Source organism: Leptinotarsa decemlineata, unplaced genomic scaffold (genome assembly GCF_025532065.1).
Source record: "Leptinotarsa decemlineata unplaced genomic scaffold, Ldec_3_MD MMD2_tig00000882_RagTag_RagTag, whole genome shotgun sequence".
Taxonomy (NCBI): domain Eukaryota; kingdom Metazoa; phylum Arthropoda; class Insecta; order Coleoptera; family Chrysomelidae; genus Leptinotarsa; species Leptinotarsa decemlineata.
The window spans coordinates 5,693,776-5,721,612 of NW_027412556.1; the positions used below are offsets into that span (position 1 = coordinate 5,693,776).

The following is a 27,837-nucleotide window of genomic DNA, read 5'->3' on the forward strand; positions in this document are numbered from 1 at the left end:
ACGGTGACTCGGTCTTCATTTCACTTCGGTACCACGTGTTCGAAATCATTCCACATCATACATAATTATGTTTCAACCGTAATTGTGATAAGAATAATCTCAACAGTGAAAAATAAATTTGTTACAAACAGATGCGTTACGAACAAATTCAAATATGGCATCAACATTAGCCGGTTCTTTGAAAAGAATTGTCAAATTGAACCCTGTTCAAGTTAGAAGAATTTCACATTATCCCATTGACGATCACATTTTTGGATTAAATGAAGAACAAATTCAGGTAACGCGAATATTATTTGCGAATATTATTTCAAGTGAATTCAGAATTTTCCGTATGTTTCGAGTCTTGTGTGGAAGAGTTGTCAATAACGTTCAGGCCTGGACGGTACGGAGTGTTTGTTTTCAATGGGTCAATTACAAATCTCATATACCAGTTACATACAAATCGTTATTAAAACGTTCCATTTCAGTTCATCATGATGATAATGTTCAAGGAAAGCGAAAGTAAGTAGTACAGATAGTGGCCTTGAACTAGAGGTATATCATTCTTCTTTTGCATTTGCTGTGGAAGAGTTCAAGTGCAACTATTCCAACCTTAAAAAATTTTTGGAGTACAATCTTGTAGTGTCATTAGCTCTGTTTTCTTGAGCCACTGCCTCTACTGGAAGGAGTGTTCTTTCCTATTATTGACCACTTGATGTTATGTTGGTAGGTCAAACAACCTCTGATAGGTACTCTCGATTTGCTTTCTTCATGCTGGGTGTTTTGCTTGTGCTCTACAATTCGGACTTTCACAGCGTTTCGGTTTTAGCAATAGACGATTTGCACACAGTGTCCGAAAACCATATTCTCAGAGTCGTCTGCTTTTGGTGGTTTGGTTTTTGTAAGGCTGCTATAGTATTCTCTAATCTGAAGTAGGTTCAAGTTTATTAGACCTAATTTTTTAAATTCACTCTTTAACCGCTTTTAAATTCAGCCCTTTAACTGCTCTAACGTAAGGAACAGATGATATCATTGATTGTTCTTGTACAGCTCTTGTCTTTCGGCCGTTTTGATGAGGCCCAGTTCTTTGACGAGACTTCCCTTCGTAGTGCAGATATCGATTGCACTATTAATTAGGGTCATAACGATTCCTTTGTTGGTAGATTGGCAATGATTGGATTCGTAATTCAGGTACTGTGGGTTGGATTTCTGTATACCTACAGACGTTTTCCACCCTTTTCACTGCCACCTGTAGAATATAACATACCATCAAATGATTTTAAGCTAAAATTATTCATGGAGGAGAATACTGGTTCGAAAGAAAGTTTCAATAATATTGGACCACAACGCATCAGGCCAGACTGGTGAGGAGATTTTCAATATTTGCAAACCTCTCATGCGGGAAATCCGACCACGGTACCCTTAACCGGAAAATGAAAGGAGAAGGAAGAGGGGAAAAACCGTGCCAACGCTTGTGTTCTTGTATCCTGTGTTGATGCTGCGTTTGGTGATTTTTATGTGAACTGCGACACAAAAACAGGAAATCCTGTAATGTGAGAGACTCGACGACTTTGTTGAGATATCAACCAGTACGAGTGGGTTTGCAATAAAGTGACTGACGTAGTTTTCTTTCAACCAATACATCAAAAATGGAATATTTCTTTTCCATGGTAAACTGGATACGAGGATGAATGGAGTTGATGTGGCGCAGAAACTGTTTCACTGCTTGTTCCCCCTGGCTCCAAATAACCAAAGGGTCATTAGCATAGCAAACCAACAAAGATTTGGTGACTGTAAGTTCCTCTTCTTTTCTATTCATGAAGTCGTAATTATCCACTATGAATTTTTCACCTATCTGTAGATTTAGTACTTGACTTTTCTCTTGTGGAAGCTACTAAGATGAACCTAAACGTGTATGGATGGTAACTCCAATGGATTGCCTCTATCACGTGCAATTTTGAGTCCTTTTTTAGCCTAGGTCTCATATAGTATTCACAAACTCATCTCCAAAAGTTAAAACAGCAATATCAAGCTCTGCATGTTGGTGAGTATGCACAACTAAAGGGTCTATCAAATTTACTTTTGTGATGGAATAAGTATAATCTTTGCTAGGTTTTTCAGAAAAAGACCTACATCTTCGATACGAAATCTGTTTTATCATCACTTTTGATCACAATCTGGCTCACCAATATATCAAAGGTATTTAACTCACGGCATGTGAATTCAAATATCTTAGTGCTGGTTGATAATATTCCCGTTCAAGTAACTCACCATTGAAGTTGAATGCTTGTCTTTGCATATTTTATGGATCTGTCTCATTGACTAGCTATTGAAGATAATTAAAACTTTTAATTATTGGGGTCATCATTTTATAGATAACAATTATTTCTCCATTATAAATATTTCTTAGAAAAAAATCGGAGTTTATAAAATGATCTTTTCACAAAAGGTGCTGAGTCAGGAGGAATAATCTTGAAACGAATTATATTGTGTGGTGCACCAATAAAACAGATCGAAAATCTTCAAGACAATTTTTTTGAAAAAAATATTCAAAATCTGGCCAATTTTCAATTTTAGAGCAACATCTTTCTATCATAACCTCAACTTTCATACCTCCTCCCCCGCCCCTTGGTGACCTTTACCGTAAGAATTCGAATCGTAAGTGTCGTATACTATTATATAAGGAATTCACCCATTTGACTGTTTACTACGTACCTTTTCATTTTGGGGTACTCCAGCGGAAAAAGAAAGTTTCCATATTTCAAATTATGATACTTTATTTGAAAGATAATGTGAAGTCATAAACATAAATGTGCTTAATTTCAAGCTACGTTAATTCACAGTAGATGCTCGAAATGTTCTCCATTAACAGCAATGCGAGTTGGAGAGAGATCTGGGGAGAATGGTGGGTGAGGCAGATCTTCGACGCTCAATTCGTATAATATTCGGTGATTTGTGAAACGTGCGGACGTGCGTTGTCGTGGAGCAGGATGAGACCTCTTCTGACCAGTGCCAACTGCTGCTGATGCAAGTTTTGGTACACAATAGGACTTTGCTGTGATGGTTTGGCCCGGTTGCAGAAAGTTATAGTGACCACCAGCTGCTGACCACCATAAAGTAACCATGGTCTTTTTTGGTGGGTTTTTGCCTTTGGGAAGTGCCTGGGTGACTCATCGGTGTCCCACCACTATCCTGAACGTCTCCTGTTGTAGAGGATCCACTTTTCATTACACGTGATGATCCGATCCAAAAAAGGTCGTTTTGATTGCTCAAAAGCAAAAAAAACATACCACGTAACGTGACGCTTTCTGTCGATCGATCAAATGGTGCGACACCACAACACCATTTATGATTCATAAAATGAATTTTGAAAATCCAAATATTTTAGATAGAGAAACCAATACAACTAAAAGAACATTTTTGGAAATGATACATATTAATAACGAAGAACATTCAATGAATAAACGAACTGATATTGATAGTCTTAGTAAAATTTACACGTACCTACTGAAATATGATAAAGAAAATAAAAGATCTAGTAATTCGAGTATCATTCAGAATAACTGTCATAATTAAATGTATTTCTATCTGTTTTTGAACCATTTTATATTTTATTCTCACGTTAGTAAGTTCTCCATATTTATATATTTTTTACAAGATATATAATCTTATTATTGTAGTTGTCCTGACGAAGGTGTGAAATATACCGAAAGCTTGACATATAATAAAGAGTTTTCTTTGTAACAGCCCAGCTATTGACTGCAACCTCACGAATTAAACCGATTTATATATATATATATATATATATATATATATATATATATATATATATATATATATATATATATATATATACGGAATAATGTTGGGGATGCAGTCAAAATTGCTGGGCTGTTGTTTAAAGAATACTCTTTGTTATATGGTCGAGCTTTCGAGAATGTTTATTCCCTTTATCAAGACATCTACAATAAATTGAACTTAATTAATTGGAAAGCTCAGGAAATAATATGCAAATAAATAAGTGTATGTTTTTAATTTGGAATACTTGTATTTGTAAGAAAATAATTTAAAAAAAATGCTCAAAAAAATTTAATTTTTTATAATTAATTGATTAATTAATGAAGAAAAGAGAAATGAAACTTTCTATGTTTTTTACAACTTTTATTTGTATCTAACGTTACTGCAGTTTCGTCCTGAAAGGATATTTTCAAACTTATATGTTCTTATAGGACGAAACTGCAGTAACGTTAGTTACAAATGAAAGTGGTAAAAAACAGAAAGTTCAATTTCTCTTTTTTTCATTATGATTTCCTACCACGTAGTAACGGCTACATCCATCAATTAATTGATTAATTGATCATCATCTTCATCTTCAGCACGAACGAGTCTCTGTGATCAGCTGTGATGGCGTCATGGCACCAGAATTCACAGTGGGGCGGAGTGAGAGAGTTATAGATAGAGAAAAAGTGAATAGAGAATAGAGGAATAGAAACTCGGAGAGGGAAATATAGGTATCACACAGCTGCGCGCATTAAACTTTATCGACGAATTTATGTTATTTCGGCTTGCGTAAATCGTCAGATTATATAATTTTCGTTATCCTTGAATTACTTCCTTCAAAATAAAAAAAAATTAGCTACGTGCGAGAATGTCGAAATGACGTTATTTTTTTACAACTTTGCTGCCCTCCCCTTTCTTTACGTCACTCTCAAACTGTCAGATTACTGAAATATACACTTTTTAGCAGGTAATTAACTCACCCTACCTTAATCTGACGCGCTCGAGAATTTCTGATGATCAATTTTTTTTACTAATCTGATCCTTTATCCCTCACAGGCGGCCTTATATATGGGGCTCATATTTGGTGGAGGTACTTAACCGGGTACAAGGTATCCCGTGTATATTAATCTGCCCCATTATAATAGGGGAGCCCCGCCTGGGCTCCCCTATTATAATGGGTCAGTCTCCTCAAATCCGGGTCCTGGATTTCTGTAGGTCGACTACTTCGGGGCTCTTCCATTTGTTCATTAGCACTATCATTGCCAAATGCCTGATAAGTGTTTGCTCTATTTCGGCGCATTTTGGTTCAATTTGAATTCGTAAAGAAAAATTGGCCGAGAAACGGTTAACGACATAAGCTGAAAAGATGAAAAAAATTAAAGTTTGGAAAAAAAGAACAGCATCAATGTATAGAGTACAAAAAATCCTCACCAAGACCAAATATCTACTGAAATATGACGCTACAAAAACACATGACATTAAAACATTTAGTTGGAGCATTTTTAAAGTTACTTGATGATGCAAGAGTAGGGAAAGACGTATGACAGTTGGAATTATGAGTTAAAGATTTCACGCTTGAAATAAAAAATCTATTTTTTATGTTTTCCCAACGAATGTGTAGGGAGATATTCGATCTGTTCGTTTTAGGTGCCGCACACTTCATATGTATTGTACTTTTTCATCTTCTTCAGTTGAGGAATACAATTTTCAACTTTGCACAACGGGAGTTAACTCCGATTGCAAACGAAATTGACAAGAAAGACAAATTCGAAGATCTAAGGAACTTCTGGAGAAAACTGGGAGACTTAGGTGTGCACGGTAAGTTTTTAAAATAGATGTTCTGGTTGATAAGAGGAACTAACTCCATTTTGCAGTGAAGTACTGTAGAGGGTTGTGAAGGTTAGGTTTAAAGTTAGTTTTTTGTGACTGGTGGATACCATCTAGTTGTTGATTTGTTTTCCAATGATTTCAGGAATAACAGTTGAAGAAAAATATGGTGGAACAGATGGTTGCTATTTGGATCATGTCATCATCACCGAGGAGTTATCTAGGGCATCTGCAGCCGTATCAATGAGCTATGGGGTTCATTCAAATCTTTGTATCAATCAGATTCACAGAAACGGAAACGAATGGCAGAAGGAAAAATACTTGCCGAAGGTAAACAGTATAGGGTCTTCCAACAGGGACTTTTGAACTTTGACAGTTGATATAACGGCCATCTTGTTGAAGCTATATCTGTCAAATTAGTTGCCACATTCAGTCTGTTTTGTCAAATCACCATGAACGGATGACTATTGTATAATGTACTCATTATACGTCTGTTTGTCCCTCAATAATACCCATTAATCACGGCAGTGATTAATGAGTCATTAATCACTGCTGTCAGATGCCTTCTTGATTTGCTACAAACTTTACCAATTGTTCAAATATTACAATTATTAATGACTATAAATGAATATGATAATATACGATCATTTTAATTTTCGATAACTATGTACTGTGTGGAGATGAATAATGTATTGCATGAAATATTCGTTAGAATAAAATAATAGTGTTTCTAAAAATATGTATGTAATGTAACAAATTTTTCCAACAAAAAAACTTCAACAAACATTTTTATTAGTCGTGGATAAAGTATAGTATGCTACTCGCGTATGATGTCTATTATTCTCTCGATAAACTTCACCTCGTGATTATTAACCATCATTATACGCTCGTTTTATAATATACTATTCATCACGCTCGCTTTGCCATTTTATCGAGAGGACTATTCGCAATGCGGTGGATAAATTTAAGTCCACCGGTTCAATAAATGATCGATCAATACCCGTGAGTCGACGAAACGCAAGACCTGCCAAAAACATCGCCGCTGTCTGTGAGAGTGTGCAGGAGAATCCAAGGCAGTTGATTTCGCGTCCCTCACAAAAACTCGGCTTTTCGCAGGCCACAACTTGATAAATCTTGCCTCGTGACTTAGGCCTGCCCCGTACAAAATTCAACTGACGTTGAGAATGACGTTGGCCAGGCCATTACTGTCAACGGCGAGCAGTGTAGGTCGATAGTTACCAACTTCTTTTGGCCTGAGCCAGGACGACCTGGTCACCAACGACATGTGGTTTCAAAAGGACGGCCTTGCGTGCCACACAGCTCATGACTTATCGGATATGACTACGTTAGACTCTATCTTATGGGGTTTTCTCAAGTTGTAGGTGTATGCGAAACATCTTCTTTCGGCCAATATTCAAATTCTTTCCATAGAAAGTCAGGGCCATTAATCCACCTGCTTTCAGCTGAGAAATTCATTTTACCATAACTTTTGGTTGCTTTATCTGTAACGTTCTGCTTTGACGGAACATACTTCCACTCAATAACGTTGCTTAATTCTTGTAATTCTTCAAGACGTTGTGCAACGAGGATTTTAAATCGTCTAGCTTCTGATCATATCCAATGGAGTACGTTTTGTGAATCAGTCCAATAGAACGTGCTTGAAATATTGAGTTGCAGAAATTTGGTCAAATAAGAACCTAATCTAGTTCCTATCAATGCAGCCTGTAATTCCAGGCGGGGTATTGACAAAGGTTTCAGAGGTGGCTGTTCGAGTTTTGGCTGTCATGAAGCAAACTTTCACATTTTTGTTTTGTTCCCAACGAACGTAACCTACTTCACTAGTTCGGACTTCCATTGTCTACTATATAAAATGATTTGAAATCCCTGAAACAAGTAAAAAAGAATAATTAAAAAAGAATAGTTGAAAATAACAATTATATTAAGCAACAATAAACCTGAAATGAAATGATAGTGAAATAACCTACAAGTAAAAATATAATAATTGAATAAATAAAAATTAAAGGAATGCAAAAAAGAAAATAATAAAAAAATAAAAAAGTGTAGAGATTCCAAGTCACGTTAGTTCACGACGTTTCGATTGTTGGTATCTACAATCGTCATCGGGTGATGACTGGATTGATTCCTCACCCGAAGACGATTGTAGATACCAACAATCGAAACGTCGTGAACTAACGTGACTTGGAATCCCTACACTTTTTTATTTTTTTATTATTTTTTTTTGCATTCCTTTAATTCTTATTTATTCAATTATTATATTTTTACTTGTAGGTTATTCCACTATCATTTCATTTCAGGTTTATTGTTGCTTAATATAATTGTTATTTTCAACTATTCTTTTTTAATTATTCTTTTTTACTTGTTTCAGGGATTTCAAATCATTTTATATAGTAGACAATGGAAGTCCGAACTAGTGAAATTCATCACGAAACATTGTCAATCACCTTCAAACGAACGTAACCTACAGTAGCGTAGGCGTTCTCAGAAGAATCACTAAATGTGAAGTTGAAGAGTACTTTTTTCCCTTTCCATCATGCAAAATTGTCGTGTAAGTTTGAAGTGATGAATATTTTTTAGATCGTCAATCCATTGTGTCCATTTCATGTATAAGTTATCGGAAATGTCATCATCCCAGTCGATTTTACTTCTTCAGGTATCTTGGAGAAGTATTTTACCTTGTACCATGAAATTTGCTAGGAATCCTAGGGGATCGAAAATTGACATCACCACTTTGAAAACTTCTCTTTTAGATGGTTTTCGTCCAGTATCTAATAGACTTTTATCTATTTGATTGAAATTGGTTTTGAAAGTGAATGTGTCTTCTTTAGGATCCCACCAGACACCTAACATTCTTTCCTTTGACGATTTATTTTCATCGAAATTTTTTTGGCAATCGGCTAATAACCTATTATCTACATCCTTTGATATATTTGAATCATTAGCTTTCCAATTACAAATTTCAAAATTTCCTTTACTATGTACATATATTACATCATTTATAATCTGTGCTGCTTTTTCTGCTCCTCCAAGATAATCGTCCATGTAGTGAGCGTCGATTATATCCTTTGATGCTTTCGGGAAGTACTGGCTGAAGTCTCGAGCGTTTCTACTTTTTGCTTCTTGTGCTAAGCAGGGACCACAAGTTGAGCCGAAAAACACAACGTTTCTTTCATAAGTATCTGGTTGTTTTGCCCTCTCCATTCCCCTGTATAAAATCCATTGAGAGATTCGATCTTCTTTTCTCACCTTGACCCTAAGAAATATTTCCTTGATGTAAGAAGTGAAAGCAAACTTTTTTATACGAAAGTTAAGCAGTATTTTTTGCAATGAATTATAAAGGTCAGGTCCAAGTCAACAGAAAATCATTTAAACTTACCCCATTGGACCTCGCAGAAGCATCAAAAACAATTCTTAATTTGCTAGGTTTATTTGGGTTAGTTATTCCAAAATGATAAAGGAACCAAATTCTGTCCAAATTACATTTGATTTCTTCAGAATCTATTTTAGAAATATAACCTTTACCTTCCATGTCCTGCATTTTCTCGATATAGTTCTTTGCAAACGATTCGTCTCTATCTATTCTTCTTTCAATAGCATGTCTCTACTATTTGGTAGAACCAGATCATCTGCTTTCCAAAAGAGACCTGTTACATACTCATTTCCAACTCTTTTCATTGTTGTATCTAAAATTTGTTGAGCACGTAAATCTTCTTTGAACATAGACTTTCCTACTTCTGCATAAGTCTCGATTTTACAGTGCTCCTTGACAAGATCATGTAGAATGTCGAAGGCGTCCTTTACCTTGCAATCTGTATAACAAACGAAATTTTTAGGTACAGTTTGATCATTATTCTTGAAATGACCATGTATGACTCATCCAAGAGGCGTTTTATTGGCTGCAGGCCCATGCCAAGATCTTGATATAACTTTTGTACTTACCAGTAATTGCCAATTATCTTGCCCAATCAAAATTTTTGGTTGAACGTCAACTAATGACTTGAATCTGTTGTCTATATATGGATAACGTTCAGAAATCTCACTAACATTCACCGTTTGGCTTGGTAAAGATAAATCTTTGATTGTTCGAACGTGGCGCACATAGAAATTTGATTTTTGATTTGAATGGGAAGATATTTTGAAGCTGACAACTCTTGAATTATTCTGTTCTTCCACTTGATTGTTTGTCCATTGTAATTGAAGAGGTTGTTTGGGACCTGTCAAATTCAATTCATCGGCAAAATCCTCGTCGATTAATGAAACTGTTGAAGCATCGTCAAGAAGGGCAAATGTTTCGACTAATTGTTTTCCTTTATAGATCACCACGGGTAAAATTTTGAGTGATACTTTTCTGTTTGACAATATGTGACAATTAGTTTCAACATCTGTATTTTTTTGAATATTTGTCTCCTGACTATAATCTTTATGTAACAGTTCATGATGAGGCTTTTGTCAGCCATTGCTATTGCACAATTTTCTTTCTCTACAGTTTTTGATGCTATGAAATGGAAAAAGACAAAAAAACTTCTTTTTGATGTTATGAAGGACCATCTTTCGTCTGTTGAGAATGCTTTGAATTTTGGACAAACAGTTAAATGATGAATTTCATTTCTACAACACATACAAGTTTTGAAAACGGTTTTTGTTGTCAGGTTAACATCTTTGCGTTTTTTATTTTTTGAATTACAACCTTTGTCAGAAGTACATGGAATCAAAAGTTGGCATACTGCATTTGCTTCTGATTCTAACCAGGTAGTGAATTCAATCAATTTGCATTTGGATTTTTTATTTGATATATATTCCACCCAATTGAGTTTTTGTGAAGTTGGTAATTTATCCACTAATTTCTTTAACAATATTGGATTGCGCAAATGGTCTTCTTCATCTAATGTCTCAATGGTTGCAACAAGACTCTTTACTTCATCTGAGAACTCTACTAACATATCTAGTTTTCCATCCCTAACATTGAAAAACTTTCTAACCCTGTCTAATAAAAGTGAGATGATATGTTCTGAACGTCCAAAACGGTTTTGTAAAAGGTCAATTACTCTGTCAACATTTTGTGGCAAAATTAGTAGATTGAGTTAATTTTTTTGCATTACCTTTGAAACATTTTTTAAGTTGACATTGATTTTCTTCATTGGAGTAGCCACATATAGATGTAGAATGTTTGTACTGCTGAATGAAATGTGGTCACCACTCTATAGGATCGCCACTGAAAATTGGCAATTCTTTTGGTACACCTTGTCTAACCAAAATTTACCAGAAAAAATTTGCACATGCATCTTTTCCGGTCTGTTTATCTTCTCATCGGCTTCAGCATCATTTTCTGCGTCTTTTTGGTTTCTTTTTTTCGGCGAGTCAATTACTTGTTCTCAATTCAGACATAATTCTGGCTTTGTATTACCAAATTGCTGTTCTTTATAGACAACGAAGGACCATATATTTTGGCTTTACCTGTAAATTAGGTATTATTAGAAATATCCAGTCTCGAAGAACCAAATTAAAATCCAAATTTTTTTGTCTGTCAAACTCTTGTCTATTTTTTTCAACAACGTCACAGCTAACTTATACATATTATGAAAGATTTACAAAACATCAAATATAATTATACAGAATGTAACAATTCTAAACTAAATAAACGAAATAAACTCCAACAGTATTTTATAAGTGTTATTGTTCAGATAGAAATAATTTATGTGGCAAAACAACGTTTGCCGGGTCAGCTAGTATTCAATATATTATTTGATGCATTGGATTTTTCTCAAAAAATAATTTTGAGACGTATCATTAACATTTTCAATAGTGTTTTGTTTCTGAGAGTTATCAAATTTCGCCAATAAACAGTAGAACACAATCACTCACTCATTTAAGAAAGTTATAATCATTAGAATATTTTTCAGTTATGTTCTGGTGAACACATAGGAGCCTTAGCAATGTCAGAATCTGGAGCAGGATCAGACGTTATTTCGATGAAACTGAAGGCAGAAAAAAAGGGGGATTATTATATTCTGAATGGCCATAAATTTTGGATCACAAATGGTTCCGATGCCGATATTATTGTGGTAAGTTACTTCTTGAATGGCTTGAAAGCAGGTCATCATGAAAATATTAAAATAAAGGGTTTATTCAACACTAAAAGTGAGAAACAAATGATTGATAAATGGATAATATGTGGACAATATGGTAATAAATTAGATTGTAGTAAGTGATTGAGGTATCACTCAAATTATCCAAAAAAACAATTCGTTTAGGCCAGTCTCAACTCACCTACATTGTAGATTAATGTAGACATCCATTAGAAATTAGGTACTCCCCTGGCTAATATCACGAAGGGTGTTGGATTATATCCGACACGTGTCAGTGCAGGATTCTTCACTGAAGTTATTCCTGCATATGCCGGAATCAATTTTTAATTATTGAAACACACTTGCAGACCGGTTACCGCTGGCTGTTTGGCCACTCGTCAGTTCAAGGTAGTGTCCATCATCAACATGAAGTCGATTATTTCCCCTAAGTAAAAATCGGATTCCTTTCAGAGTATCATTCCTCGAACTAAGCTAAAGCGAAAGACAAACAACATATTTGTCATCGCCTCATCTGCCCGTAAACGAGGTAAGCAACCGCAAATCCGAATCCCCCAATTCGTCGTATAAGGAAAAAACTTCACATATAGTAAATATTCTGAAATGTAGTGGAATAATTGACTTTCTTGACAAATTTCGACACATGTGTTCTCTCAGTGAGATCAGTAGTGTTTTATGAAGTTTTCCTAATCTCCCAATTTTCAATTATTCTTCCTAGATCTACACAGTATTCTATTTTTTTACTATTCATGTAATGAGCCCGATACTTATATTTATATTTCGAGTATGTCTTTCTATACTCTGTCCAACCAAGCAACGGAGTGCTCTAAAACATTATTATGCATAGTGCACGTGATCTCCTAGACAAGGCTGCTTGTACAGAGTCGCACTAAGGAACGACCGAAATTTATTTTTTTAATAATATGCGACCGGGTATAGGAAATTTTTTTTGGTGGAGTGTAGGAACACAAATTAGCAGTTTCTTCAGTACTTGACATTTTAAAAATTTTGAACTTTGGAATACCGTATATGTACACACCACGGGCGTTAAAACGTAACTGACCATTCCGAAACTGTAACAATGAATTTCTCCAGCCGATTGCAGTTGAATATGATTGGCTAGCGTAAGGAGGCTTGCTTTTTTACCTAATAGATGCAAATGTGCGTGGTGATCATGCTTTAAATACGCATCTATCATTGTTTGGCTTACTTTGTTTGTTGAATGAATACAGATAAGTCAAAATATTTTTGGTTCTCGTGAGTATATCATTCAGAAAAAATATTTCAGGCTATTGATGTTGGAGTAGATACTTCTCATTGCCAAATTCCAGGTATACGCAAAAACTGATGTTGAATCGAAGCCCCAGCATGGCATTTCGGCGTTCATCATTGAAAACACCTTTGAAGGATTCAAATTGGGTCAAAAAATGGATAAACTTGGCATGAGAGGTTCCAGTAACTCAGAATTGTTGTTTGAAGACTGCAAAGTTCCGAAGGAAAACTTGCTTGGAATGGAAAACAAGGGAGTGCAAGTTCTGATGAGTGGGCTTGATTTGGAGAGAGTAGTTCTGGCTGCAGGAACGGTGGGAATAATGCAAGCGTGCTGTGATATCGCCTTTCCTTATGCCCACATTCGAAAACAGTTTAATACTCGTATTGGCGAATTTCAACTCATACAGGTAAATATTTGTCAGTTCAATAAATAACTTGGGTGATGATTCATTTTTCAAAGAAGAAATTAGAGATTTCATAGACCTTTCTGAGCATTTTCACTTTCTACAATCAGAAAAAAATTGTAGAAGTAAAAAGCCAAAACTATTCTTCATAATATTGAAACATTTATTGACATTGTACTTTTGATTGTTTACTTTGTTTTCAAATAATTAACCTGTAGCAATAATCAATTTTTTAGGGTAAGATGGCTGACATGTATACAACTTTGAGCGCCTGCAGAAGTTATTTATATAACGTAGCAAGAGCTTGTGACAAGAAAAAAATCAATAGTAAAGATTGTGCTGGTGTTATTTTGTACTGCGCCGAAAAAGCTACCCAAATGACTTTGGATGCCATTCAGATTTTAGGTGGGTTATATGTTGGTGAAACTCACGTTAGTTTCTTGTATAGAGTAAGAGACCACAAAGTAATTTCCAACTCTTAGACCATGGAAGTCCAAATCTCTAACATCCACCGATTTTTTTTATTTTTCAGGCGGAAACGGTTATATTAATGAATATACAGCAGGAAGACTTCTCAGAGATGCCAAGGTATTTGAAATTGGTGCTGGAACTTCTGAAATTAGAAGGCTCATTATAGGAAGAGCGATCAACTCTGAGTACAAATAAAGTATGAATGTAACATGTTTTTGACAAAAATAAAAGATTTTTATAAATATGATCATGTTGATTACTATCATCATATCAACAGTTGCAGGAAACAACTCTCTTCAACTTTTTTGAATATATAGAAAGGGGCACCTTAAGACTGGGGATTCAACCCACTAGAGTGAAACAATAATTGTCTCTGGGCAATAAAGGATATTCATATAGTTAATCATAGAAGGGATAGGAAGTGTCAGCGAACCGGAAGGACTATGAGAGGAAATGTGTCATCTGAAGAATGCGTTTCTGAGTAACGAAATCAACCGAGCCTTACTAACCCTATAGACGACACTATAGACGTCCACGACGACACTGGCGCGAACAGTCAATGGAAGATCTTTTCTGTTCTAAATAAGTAGAGTCACAGACCGAATTGAAAGGATCCTCGAAAAACATAGAGTTGGGGCCATTTTCAAGCCCACAAGAACGATAGAGAATAGCCTTAGGTCAGCAAAAGACCCCAGGAATCCACTAAGTACTTCAGGAGTATACCGAATACCGTATAGTTGTGGTTCGTTCTACGTCGGAACTACGAAAAGGAACTTGAAAACGCGCTCAACCGAGTACAGAAGAAGTTGCCGCTGTGGCCAAACAGATACATCGGAAGTTGCAAAACACGCTCTCTCAGGCCCAATTCACACCACAGAACAGACGTCTGGCAGAAACGGAACGCAAACCTTTGTTCCTTCCGAGTCTCTCCTATGTAAAGAAATGGTCCAATGTTAACAGAAGTGACGTGGCGCGGACGGTCGCCCTCCCGACCTTGCCCCATTTCTTTGCCGTCTCTCGTGGCATACAAGAAGGGGCACGCCAGTTGATTTTACTTGGCCTGATACACCAAATTTGTTGATAAAATACACCAAATCCAACATATCTTCATCATCTTTGACACTGCTTGAAAAAGCCATGTTGTAGTCCACAAAACCAAAGCATGATGGACGTTGTTCACAGATGGAGCCTGAGGGAGCAACAAAACTGTGATAATCCCCTTCACCAGGAGGAGAAAATTGGACGATCTAACGCCACTTTCCCTCAATGCTGAGATCATTCCATTTGGAACGGAGGTGAAATATCTTGGAATTGTCCTTGAACGCTCACTTGGAAAAAGTTTCACCAGACTGTTCCTAGGGACGTGTCGAAGGATTTGTGGTAAAACTTGGGGTTTAGGTCCCAAACAAATCCATTGGATTTATGTGATGATTTACAGAAAACGGCCCAGGCGAAGCTCTTTGGCTTACAGAAACAGGCTTGTCTGGCCATCAGTGATGCCATCAGTACCACATGCTCAGCGGCCATGGAGATCCTTCTAGATCTACCTCTTCTCCACATTTTTCTGGAGAGAGATGCTAGATGGACTGCATATAGACTTGGGCACATTTCCAATTGCACAAATCAATTTAATACAGAGTGCAACAGACTGTTGGTTGACACTGGAAGTCACAGCATTCTGGAAATGACCTCTGACTGTATGCCTCTAACTGTCAACTACGAACTGCCTTATAAATGACTGTTCCCGAGTAGAGAGGACTGGATCCTCTGAGAGAAGGAAATATTAAGAGCAGATAGTTGTTGGTTTAGAGATAGATCAAAAACACCTTCCGGTTCTGGTGCAGGTGTTTTCAGTCGCAGACCTAGGCCAGAGATGTCAACCTGCCTGGGAATCTAGGCAGGTTGACATCTCTGGCCTAGGGACTGTATTTCAAGAGAAAATTTACGCTATTGAACTGTGTGCTGAGATATTGGAAGAATCCAACCTCATACACAAGTCATTAAAATATTCTCGGACAGTCAAGCGACGTTGAAAGCTCTTGGCTCCTACCGAGCAACGTCTAAATTGGTATCAAATTGCCAAAAACGACTCTTCTCGATAGGAAGACTTAAGAGATTGTCTCTGGTCTGGATTTCTGGCCATACTGGTCTGGAAGGCAATGAGGCTGCTGATTCCCTTGCAGACCTGTCATTGGCATCGGTTTAAGCTTTGCCAAACAGAGATTGAACACCTGAATAGCAACACCTGGCAAAATATTCCAGGATTGGTTCACTCCAAAGCGTTTATTCACCCTTCGAAGCTTGATAACAGACAGTTGTTGGACTACAGTAGTGATGAACTACGATGTCTAACAGGCCTTCTTACAGGCCACTGTCATTTGCCTAACCTAACCACAAAACCAATAGGTTACTGACGTCCTTTCTCGCCACTGTTCCGCCCCTCTGTGTGCATTGCATCCCCACGTAGCATCCGCTACGTCCTTGCCATGCCGAAGCCTCATCCGTTCTGTGTGAATTGGGCCTTAGAAGGCAGCTATGACATTGATTGCGTACGCAGGCAAATTCTTATTAAAGCCAGAGGTTACTATCAGAAGCTATTTCAACCGTGAGGAAGAAACTTAAATGGTCGAAGTGCGCGGTACGTTGCCCGAACAGAACATCCATTTTGACAAAACAATTTCATTATTTGCACATGTTGTTGAATGCTATATCCATCCATGGTGATTTGGCAGAATACATGACAACTAATTTGATAGATGTAGCTTCAATAAGATGGCAATAAGATTGTCAAAGTTTGGAAGTCCATGCTGTAGATAAATAAAGATATGTTATCTCATGTTACTTTACCTGATAAGAATAGAAGTCAATACCTTCGACGCCATAAAACGATTCTTCAGATTTCATTCGTTGAAATAATAAATAATAATAAACCTTACTTCATGGAAATTGGGTTTACACATTTAGGTATAATAGGAAATATAAATAAATATAGTTTAAAAAAACTAAAAAAACGCGCTTTCAAAGAACATCGAACTAAAAAGTTGAAAATATTTTTTTAAATAAGCCTAAAACAATAACGAACAAAAAATACTAGTATTATTGATATACTCGTACAAAAAATATGGCACAAAGCGCTCACGCTTTTTTCGCAATAATACTAGTATTTTTCGTTCGTTATTGTTTTGAGCTTATTTAAAAAATATTTTCAACTTGCTAGTTCGATGTTCTTTAAAAGCGTGTTTTTTAGTTTTTCAAACTATATTTATTTTTCATTTTTCAGTTCCTCATGCTATACTAGCGTGTTTTTCAATGAAGAAACACATGTAAAGTGAGTTCGAATTATATCAAGGAGGATACGTACAACGCCATCTGCCCGCGAATAGATAAAGCAATAATTTCGATAATTCTGTCAAATTCAGATCCCGAGCATTAGAATGGGAAAGAAGAGTTACAAACATACTTACATACAGGTGAAGCTAATATAAGCGTGTAGAAAAAGAGAAATGAAACTTTCTTTCTATGTAAAAAAAAATAGAAAGTTTTACTTGTCATTTTTTACTACCACGTAGTAAGGACTACATCCATCAATTCATTGATAGGAAAGATCATCAACTCTTGATGATACCATAACGGGGAATTTAATAAATCGTTCAAATAGAATTTTTTAGGATGTTTCCCACATTTTTTGTTCAAATTAAGAAGTAGAACGCCAAATAGTTTTTTCCCCAATTTAAATTAATTCTGGTGCACGGCAGATTCCACAACTGCCTACGAATTATGAATCAGTGTTGATGTACGCCATAATAATTCATTTCAGTCCTACCCTGGCAAAAGGTCAAACTTTGAAGTCAAATCGTGATTTGGTAAGCGTTACTTAGTTACTTGAAATACATATTTGGTATTCGACCCATCGCAATGAAGATTACAAGACAGTAATAAACGCTTATCAGTTTCGATAATGAATCTTAGTGAATTCAGTACTGTTTCAGATGTGCCTGATCAAGATGATTTTGAAATCGAGTACCAAGTTATTTAGAACATTCCACAAAATAAATCCGTTCAAACCGAGACAAGTGTCGCAGTATTATCCAATTGACGAACATATATTTGGATTGAATGATGAGCAGATTCATGTACAACACGTCAAGTATTTAATAATTTCATCTTATTGAGTAATGTTCTTTTCAGCTCAGGGATACTATTTTTAATTTCGCACAGAAAGAATTGGCTCCAGTGGCAAATGAAATAGATAGGAATAATTCGTTTCCAGATTTGAGGAAGTTTTGGAGAAAGCTAGGCGAATTAGGAACTTTAGGTAAATATCCTTGTAATGTTAACAGTTTAGGCCCGATTCCTCTTTCAAAAGAAGAAAGAACTCATTCCAGAAGGAAAGGGTGGTTCTGATCGTAGGTGTCCTTGGTGCGACAATAAAAAACAAAACATTTTGGCAAGTAGAATGAGAAGCCAGTGTATTTATATTGATTACGTCTACTAGGTTCCAATAGTAACGTGGTATAGTATCTCAATTTTATCAGTGTCCTGTGTAGATAATTATTATCAATGTTAGTCCAGCTTTCTTTGGCGATGAAATAACGAACCGATGAATGAGAAGCCAGTGTATTAATATTGATTACGTCTACTATAGTAAAACCAATAATGATTGAGAGTAAAGCGCGTTGTCATATCTAAATTTTACGTTACCAGTTTATAGCAGAATCAAAATATAGTAAGCAGTAGAGTTGTAGGTTGTGGCAAATTATAGATAATACACATTACTAGTACGATTAAAAGGTATTATTTATGACAAAAATCAGTAATGAGCTTGTAATGAGTAATACTTATACATTTCCTGATTACTGATCAGTTAAAATTCATTATTTTCTGTATAGTGTTAGATATTTATTACAACTAGTGGCAACGCTGTACGCAACGATATTTCTGTCTTTGTCACTTTACCGTAACTTCCATCTCATCGTTGCAGTCCTCACTAATGTACTTGCAGCCATGAACGTATCATTGGTTTGTGAATTATACAGCGTGAATTGTACGTTTTACAGTTAAGTTAGTCAGCAATCGACGTGTTGTGATAACAATTGGTGAAAATAATAGTGCTAATAAGTGTTTAAGCGTTACATAATTATATTTCTACACCGTTCTCAAACTACTCAAAAAATGGGAGACATGGTCGGGCCTTCCACGTCGAAAAAGGTAAAACGGTCGGAGTCTCGGTCAGTAAGAGAAAAACAAATTGTACTGCGAGTATTTCACTGTCTTGAAAGAGATCATCAGCCACCAAAAGATGACTTTGTGCATATGTGCTGTAATTCTACGTGTGTACCTCCGAATAACCAACCGGGCATTTCTACATCATTCCACAATTACAAAAGATAAATTAGTTGATATGTGCTCTGATTATACCGGTGTACCAAAATCATCGATTTACAAAATACTAAGAGAAGCAGAAATTCATGGGGACGTAGAAACGCCAAAAACTAGTAGCGGACGAAACAAAATCACAGTTGATGAAGAAGCCAAAACCAGTATACGCAGAACTATTCACAGTTTCTTTTTCAGAAATGAGCTGCCCACACTACAAACAGTTCTGGAGGCACTTAGCGATCATGAATTGGTCCCAAAAATGGGTAAAGAAACTTTTAGGAAACTTGTACACGAAATGAAATTTACGTACGGAAAAGTTGACAGGAAAAGCATTCTCATTGAACGTCAAGAAATAATAGCATGGAGAAGAAACTATCTAAGAAAAATTGACGAATTTCGGAAGCTCAAAAAAAAAATTGTACTTCATGGACGAAACATGGGTTAACCAAGGACATACGGCCAAAAAAGTATGGCAGGATGGTAATATAACAGTACACGACAAGCCTTTATTGAAGGTTTGTCAGTTGGGTTAAAACAGCCATCTGGAAAAGGTAGTCGTCTGATAGTTACGCATATAGGAAGCGACAGTGGATTTTTACCAAATGGTGAATTATTATTTAAATCTAAGAAAACAGGCGACTATCATGAAGAGATGAATGCGGAGGTGTTTGAAAAATGGTTTGAAGGCATCATTCAACTTGTGGAACCTGGGTCTGTAATCGTCATGGACAATGCCCCATACCATAGTCGACATTTAGAACCATTACCGAAACAATCATGGAAAAAAGCAGCAATTCAAGAATGGTTAATTAATAAGAACATCCAATATAACAAAGATAGTTTAAAGGCAGAACTACTTCAGCTAACAAAATTACACACAGACAAATATAAAAAGATCGCAGTGGATGAAATGGCGATAAGTCGTGGAATTACAGTTTTAAGGTTAACACCATACCACTACGAATTAAACCCAATAGAATTAATCTGGGCGCAAGTAAAAGGATATGTGGCACGAGAAAACAGAACATTTGAATTAGTGGACGTGCAACATCACCTACAAGAAGCTATTCGAACTGTTTCTGCAGAAGACTGGAAGAAATGCATGCAGCATGTTTTAAAAGAGGAGCAAAAAATGTGGGACGTAGACAACCGTATTGAACACAATATTGAATCATAATTCACTTTGATGATAGCGGTAGCAACAGTGACGAATCTGAGGTTGAAGATTAGACGAAAATTTGTACATTTACATTTATATTATATTCTATTATCAAAAATTTGTAATTTGTATTTTCAAGTACCCCTGACGATGAGTTTAAGTTACTAGAAAGCTTGAGAATAGTTATAAAGAGTTCACTTATCAATTGCTGCAACCCAATAGTGAAAAAAAGTTATATATATATATTGTGTTTTTTATTAATATTGTTAATTTATTTGGTACCTACTATAATTACCACGATTATTACTCCGTTTTCATAAGGCCCACCTAATGACTACAACGATTAGGTAAATTACGATATTGCAAAGTTTTAATGAAGCAAATAAAAAATGTGTATGAATATTTTAACTAATTATACTAAGAATTTTTCTTTCATTCTCAACCCTCTCAAAAATTAATAAGCACGCCCCCGATTTGCTGTCAACTGGGCTTACTTCTACTCTCAATCATTATTGGTTTTAGTATAGGTTCCAATAGTAACGTGGTATAGTATCTCAATTTTATCAGTGTCCTGTGTAGATAATTATTATCAATGTTGGTCCAGCTTTCTTTGTCGATAAAATAACGAACCGTTTTGATAAGCTAACGATACTCGATAATTTCATCTTGCTCTATATTTTCATGGCATGTTAATTGATTTCAGCTCCCTACTTCGAAGACATTAGTTTCAGTTACGTGATGGAATAGGCCGATACTTGATGAAAATCCGTAACTTATTCAAGAAACACTTCATTGTAGGATTTTCACTAAACAATTTTACAAAAACGCAACACGTGTTTCGCTGTACAATAGCTTCTTCAGGCGTGTATTCAATAGTTTCTTCAGGCGTGTATTCAATAGTTTCTTCAGGCGTGTATTCAATAGCTTCTTCAGGCGTGTATTCAATAGTTTCTTCAGGCGTGAAAAGACGCACCTGAAACGTATTCAAAACACTTAGTTGTGGAAATTTCACTAAACAATTCTACAAAAACGCAAACGTGTTTCGCTATAAAATAGCTTCTTCAGGCGTGTGTTCAATAGCTTATTCAGGCGTCTAAATACACGCCCGAGAGCGCATTCAAAACACTTCATTTTGGGATTTTCACTAAACAATTTTACAAAAACGCAACACGTGTTTCACTATACAATAGCTTCTTAAGGCGAGAATTTCCATTTTTCTCCAAAAATAATTATTCATTCATCAATTTCTATTTTGTTTCCTTCAAAGTAGTCCACGTCAGATTCAATACACTTGTGACAGCGTATGTCTTTTTCTCTCAGCGATTCGGTTTTTATCTCTTCAATCGCCGCAAAACACCGTCCTTTCATGGGTTTCTTCAACAGATGGGAACAGAAAAAAAGTCGCAGGCCACCAGATCTGGTAAATACGGTGGCCGAGGCATGATTACGCTGTTATTTTTTAACAAAAAATAACGAACAAGCAATGACGAGTGAGCAGGTGCATTATCGTGATTCAAAAGCCATGAGTGTTTCCACAAAACTGGACGTTTTCTTCGTAGTGCTTCTCGCAAGCGGTGCATAACTTTCGAAGACCTTCTGTGGAGAGCTTGTACCACTCGTGAACATTTTTCTGACTCACAGTACAATCACCATATGCCACTGTCAATATTTCAAGTGTTTTTGAGCACTTAATTCCATTTTTTTTTCATCTCCCTCACCATCGAATTAAACATGCTAAACAGCTGAAACTGTGAACATATGTTCGAGACGAGTGTACCAACATGAAAACATAAAAAATCAAAATTTGAACATTCAACTTATTTTTTGAACAGTCCACGTACGTACAAACCGAAAGGAAAACATATCAGACCTATTTTTGAAACAGTTTTTTCTACGGACGTTAATTTTCTCATGGTGCATACATTGCATCTAATTTATTGTTCATTCATTGTGTTGGTTCCGTTTGTATCTGGAAGCAACAAATTCTTATGATTTGAATATTCCTCCGAAATGCCTTTAATTTGTTAAGCAAACTTACGAAAAGTTTTACTTTTTACAAAATAACTTGTCGTAACTGGTATCACAAATAGTGGGCCATTGTATTACGTAAGCATATTTATTACAATATTTTACTCTCCCCTATCCCTCTTGTCAGCAAAAGTAAGCAAATCTCTTATCCCCCCTCCTATGCTTATGTAAACATTGTTAGTCATTGTCGGACTTGTAACTTATAATTACACCACACTGTGGGTTGGGCTATCTATCGGGCGCGTCCCCAGGTGACAGATAGGGGAACGGCCAGGGGACTGGGGGCCCTGTCCGGGAAGCCAATGTGGTCTTAAGGACGGGATCGCCGGACCTCTGGTCAGTGGCAGAAATAAATAGGGTGACGGGAACTAAAACTCCCCAAAAGCCACTGCGAAACATGCCACCGTGGACCAGCCTAACCAGCAACTCCAATCTTAACTTGTGTATGTGACGATTTCCATGCTTGTAAAAAAGTCTCAGGGAAAATAAAGCATTGTATTGTATTGTATAAGGTGTAAGGAATCGTGCCGACAACCGAATGGCCGCAGGGTGATATGCGGTTACGAACGATCCCCTTGGGGAACTGGGCGAAATCTCATTGTAATCAGCCTTCCTCTGGAAATGCGGGGCTCTGCCAGAGGTGACCAACTCTTCCCTTGCTACTCGTGGGAACACACATGGATACTCACACATAGATACTGCTGCACTCACAGCAGACAAGTCCTATTAGCCTTGAACAGACAACGTGTTACCTCAGGGCTAGTACTAGAGTGCCACCAAGATTTAGCCAGAGCCTCGGCTCTGAGGTGGGTTAAGGGGTACGACAGGAGTAAAGGTAATCGCATTGCCGACTCTTTAGCCAAGGAAGTGGCTGGACTAAGAATTTTAGGACCCAGTGGCATCTACGGCCTGATGACTTCGACAATTGCGGAACTAGTCAAATGTTACACCCATGCTCAATCCCTAAAGATATGGGATGGAATCAGAGGACGCAATATTGCCAGAATCACCCTGGGCGACCCTGGGAAGCTGGCACCGAAGAAATATCTGGCGATGACCAGGAAAAATCTACTTTTAACAGTAGGATTTCTAACTGGCCACTGTCAACTAAGGAAACACCTCCATAATATGGGGCTAGTGGACACACCTCTATGCAGGATGTGTGAACAGGAAGATGAAACTGTCAGGCATGTCCTATGCGAGTGCCCGGAGCTATCGTCAATAAGAGAGTGTGTGTTTGGCGAGTCTTGGCCTACACATGCAGATATAAAGGAGATGTCTCCCAGTGACCTGTCCACCTTCCTGGAAAGGACAGGATGGATGATAACTTAGGAGGACAACTACTCGAGAGGATGTATAATGGATCACATGTGGTCTAAGTGCTGTGGGCTTACACTCACTCATTTTTCAAAACTTTCGAACAATTTTTGGTATACCTTAAATTTGTCTACTTGAAACGTCATCTCAATTAAACAGTTCATCTTTGGCGAAAGTGGATTAACGGTAATATAAACATTAAGGTACTTTGCTTATAACACGTCAAATCGAACAGTATCGAAACGAAACAATAGATTGACGGAAGAAATTTAGACAGGTGAATAGCGCGCGTAAATCCTTTTTCTTGTATATAAACGAAAACATTATTTGTGGGAATACCCAAAAATACGTTTCGTTTTCAAACATAAACAAAGTGTGGGTTACCATATGTGTAAAAAGTAAATAACTACTGCTGACGTAATCCCCATCTAGACCCCTCCGCCCCCCATGTCTCCAAGAATACAGCTACCGGACTGAGTCATAACCATTGGGAGAAATCGTACACACATACTTATTGTATTGAGGTAGGGGCTTCTCACCGGCAATGACTTAGTCTGGCAGCTGTAAGCAAAGTAAAGACCCCCACGCCCCCTTATAGTGCTTATGTAATACTTAAACGGCCCCTAGATATTTTAAAGTAACCACCACTACACTTTGAAGTTTTATGCAGATATATAAAAATTTTCAGGAATAACTGTGAATTGTGAATATGGTGGAACCGGTGGAACTTATTTGGACCATATCATTGTTATGGAAGAGATGTCTAGGGCTTCTGGTGCCATTGGTTTGAGCTACGGTGCCCATTCCAATCTCTGTGTCAACCAAATTCATCGAAATGGAAATGAATCTCAGAAGACGAAGTACCTGCCTAAGGTATGTTCCTAGAGACTTTTCCTGATATTTTTATTGTCAACATATTTTTTCGTTTAGCTCTGTTCTGGAGAACATATGGGAGCTCTTGCAATGTCCGAACCTGGATCTGGATCAGATGTCGTCTCAATGAAGCTCAAAGCTGAGAAGCACGAAGATTATTATGTATTGAATGGTACCAAGTTTTGGATCACTAACGGCTCAGATGCAGACGTACTGATTGTGAGTATCAAAAATTGCAGTGGAACTAAAAAAAAATAACTATCATCCACACCCAGGTTTACGCCAAAACAGACCTGAAAGCGAAACCTCAGCACGGAATCTCAGCATTCATAGTGGAGAAAGGTTTTGAAGGGTTCAGAACTGGCCAGAAACTCGACAAACTGGGGATGAGAGGATCTAGTACAGCTGAACTCATATTCGAAGACTGCAAGGTACCGAAGGAAAATCTTCTTGGAGCCGAAAACAAGGGTGTTTATGTACTGATGAGTGGTTTGGATTTGGAACGGTTAGTTTTGGCAGCTGGTCCAGTTGGAATCATGCAAGCTTGTTGCGATGTTGCATTTTCATACGCTCACGTCAGAAAACAGTTCAATACCAGAATTGGGGAATTCCAATTGATTCAAGTAAGTGAATGTTATTTCATATTCACCTGTTTAACTTCCGTTTTCTGTAATATACAAGATAACGTTTGAAAGTCATCTGAAAGTCGAATCTCTAAAGAAAAAAAATCTACTTTTTCAGAGACTCTAAGTTTCTCTAAAGTTTTCTTTTTTCAGTGGTAACAATAATACTATTTTTTTTTGTTCAAATCTCTCCATGCAAAAGGAATAATAACCCATGAAGATGCTTTATTCATTAATAGTATTTGTTCATATTGTTTGAAAGGCATTTCATGCCAAGGAGTTAATATTTTTTCATTGCTTTTTTAATTCTATACCGAAAAATGAACGATAGAGGTTCTGCTGAAGGGTAATGAAGGTCAAACTGAAAAGTTGGAGTTCTATAGAGTTTTTTGAGTGTTAACGGCATCGACTGTTCTGGTCATTAGCCTCGTGTTCTGGATAAGCAATGTCAATAACTCCTCGGTATACCTAGGGAGCATCATGGCTATTCGCAGTTCATCAGCAATGTAACGTTACAGATTCATCCCAACTTCAACTAGAAAAATTCTCTCGAGAAATTATCTGGTCGGGGAGGGATCGAACTCACGACCTTGGCGTAGAGCACTACGCCTTACGCCAATTCATCGCTCTCTATAAAGTTACAGAACAAGTCAGTAGTCTGTGTCTCTCATGATAAAACCTGGTGCCTGACATATTCAGCATTGTCTCATTATGATTGAAGTGGTCTTCACAAATGAATTTATTGGATTTTGAGAATGAAAAAAGGTAGTTTTGTGAAACATCAACCAACTAATTGATGCACTGATGGGAACCTTTGATGTAGTAATGAATATTACTGGAGTTTTATCCCAACACCAAACCGTTATTTCATAACCTCGACACGTGTTTCGATCAACAAGTGATCATCTTCAAGAAGAGGATTAATCTTCCTCCACTGACTGATTGGATCTTTTGGTGATTTATATTACGCAGTAACTTTTTGGGTTGAACTTTACAGTTTATCTTTCGTCTCATCAGATTCAGTACCGAGTTAGCTTTGTTATAGGCATATGATAATATGGAATGGACGTGACGTCACTTTCACATATATTCCACCTGCGGATCATAGCACTATGTGACATGGAAGTATGCAACACGTAAAATATAACCTGACTGACGTTTAGGGTATGAGTGAGCTAAATACCAGCACGTGAATCTTTGCATCTTTTTCTAGTTGTTGGAGTCAATGTTCTCTCTTCAATGGCCAGTCTATATTATGACGTTTATTTTTCAGACTGTGAAAGGCTATACACCCAAAAACAGCGTCAATAACTGTCATGGTTCTAGCTTTGTATAATAGACAGGTGCTAAGTTTTAAAACGCAATTCAAAGTGAATGGCATGTGAAGTGAAGTAGTTCTTGACAAGTGACATAAAATAAATAGCATAGAATAGACGTGAACACCAACAATAAGGATATGTTCCAAAAATAACAAATTTAAAAGAATTGGATTGAAAAATGAAATCGCTTATTTTATTTTATTGAGAAGCCACACAAAAATCTTGATACAAATATTGTTTTAGGGGAAACTTGCTGATATGTATACAACCCTAGGTGCGTGCAGAAGTTATCTATACAATGTAGCAAAGGCGTGTGATAACAAGAAAGTCAATTCTAAAGATTGTGCCGGCACTATTTTATATTGTGCTGAAAAGGCCACTCAAATGGGATTGGATGCCATTCAAATATTAGGTAAGATAATTTTTGGGAATTTTTTAATCAATTAGAAACTCTCGTCACTAATAAATACTTATTGCAATATTAATGTATCACATTGATTTTTGGTGCATCAAGAGTGAAAATAAATTGAAATCATTAAATTTTCCATCATTTCAGGTGGCAATGGTTATATCAACGACTACCCAACTGGCAGATACCTCAGAGATGCGAAACTGTATGAAATTGGGGCTGGAACCTCTGAAATAAGAAGAATGGTTATAGGAAGGGCAATAAATTCAGAATATCCATAAAATAAATATATTTTTATTTGAATATAAACATATTGGTACGATAAATAATTCAACATTCCACGTTCAACATTACAATAAAATTCGTTATAATAAGCATAACAATTCGAAAAGTGTTCAACTTAACCTATAAAAATATTACTTATTTTTATTCCATTATTTGACTAGATTACACTCGTTTTTTGAATTCATCAAATTAAAATAATAACAACTCAAAAATTTCCCAACAACGACGAAAATCAAATATCACTTGCATACACAAATAATGTGATTTTTCATCAGCAAAGAGAATCGTGATTTACAAGCTAGATTTAATGAACCCATTTGATACCTATCAAATTCATCCGTGTGAGTAAATCGACAGATGGCTTTACGTGTTTGCATGTCATCATTACGGTTGATCAATTTGAAAGGTAATCGATATAATTATTATCTTGGAATATTTTTGAAATATTCGTCGGTTTTCGGAATACATATTTATCAGAAGTTACTTCCTGGAAGAACACTCCACATCAACCTTTTGAACGATCCACTTTGTTGAATCACATCAGGATCTCCACCTGTTATCGAATTGGTATATTGGGGGTTTTGGTTAACTACCAAGGCTGGTTTCTGAAA

The 27,837-nt window shown here is 36.6% G+C and overlaps 4 protein-coding genes across 12 annotated transcripts in view; 2 read left to right on the plus strand and 2 right to left on the minus strand.

Moving 5' to 3' along the window:
• The first annotated feature begins 12 nt into the window (after window positions 1-12).
• On the plus strand, window positions 13-14,081 carry LOC111513542 (isovaleryl-CoA dehydrogenase, mitochondrial). 2 transcript variants are annotated; one of them, XM_023169765.2, is made up of 7 exons: window positions 13-277; window positions 5,451-5,577; window positions 5,732-5,916; window positions 11,505-11,666; window positions 13,019-13,366; window positions 13,600-13,768; window positions 13,896-14,081. In XM_023169765.2, exons 1-7 carry the CDS (start codon window positions 155-157, stop codon window positions 14,027-14,029), a joined length of 1,248 nt encoding a protein of 415 aa, XP_023025533.1. In that variant the 5' UTR covers window positions 13-154; the 3' UTR covers window positions 14,030-14,081. The 2 variants fall into 2 exon arrangements, with proteins under 2 accessions (XP_023025533.1, XP_074031003.1); XM_074174902.1 differs by lacking the exon at window positions 13-277 and adding an exon at window positions 459-501 and having other exon boundaries at window positions 5,407-5,577.
• LOC141482146 (uncharacterized) lies at window positions 8,115-11,151 on the minus strand. Of its 2 annotated transcripts, XM_074174904.1 has the most exons (3): window positions 9,544-11,151; window positions 8,981-9,413; window positions 8,115-8,857 (listed from the first exon to the last, which is right to left on the minus strand). In XM_074174904.1, exons 2-3 carry the CDS (start codon window positions 9,001-9,003, stop codon window positions 8,254-8,256), a joined length of 627 nt encoding a protein of 208 aa, XP_074031005.1. In that variant the 5' UTR covers window positions 9,004-9,413; window positions 9,544-11,151; the 3' UTR covers window positions 8,115-8,253. The 2 variants fall into 2 exon arrangements, with proteins under 2 accessions (XP_074031005.1, XP_074031004.1); XM_074174903.1 differs by having other exon boundaries at window positions 8,981-11,151.
• Window positions 14,082-17,610: 3,529 nt separating the features above from the next.
• LOC111513481 (isovaleryl-CoA dehydrogenase, mitochondrial) lies at window positions 17,611-27,324 on the plus strand. 2 transcript variants are annotated; one of them, XM_023169703.2, is made up of 8 exons: window positions 17,611-17,697; window positions 17,824-17,967; window positions 18,023-18,149; window positions 24,406-24,590; window positions 24,648-24,809; window positions 24,866-25,213; window positions 26,776-26,944; window positions 27,089-27,324. In XM_023169703.2, exons 1-8 carry the CDS (start codon window positions 17,626-17,628, stop codon window positions 27,220-27,222), a joined length of 1,341 nt encoding a protein of 446 aa, XP_023025471.1. In that variant the 5' UTR covers window positions 17,611-17,625; the 3' UTR covers window positions 27,223-27,324. The 2 variants fall into 2 exon arrangements, with proteins under 2 accessions (XP_023025471.1, XP_023025477.1); XM_023169709.2 differs by having other exon boundaries at window positions 17,663-17,766.
• The window catches only part of Zasp66 (PDZ_signaling and DUF4749 domain-containing protein Zasp66), a 33,791-nt gene continuing 33,169 nt past the window's right edge, over window positions 27,216-27,837 (minus strand). For 5 of the 6 annotated variants that reach the window (XM_023169734.2, XM_023169757.2, XM_023169748.2 and 2 more), the window contains one exon: window positions 27,216-27,831. In XM_023169734.2, the coding sequence (XP_023025502.1) occupies window positions 27,700-27,831 (132 nt within the window). In that variant the 3' untranslated portion in view covers window positions 27,216-27,699. The remainder of the gene's footprint in view (window positions 27,832-27,837) is intronic. The other variant, XM_023169741.2, reaches the window with a different exon arrangement.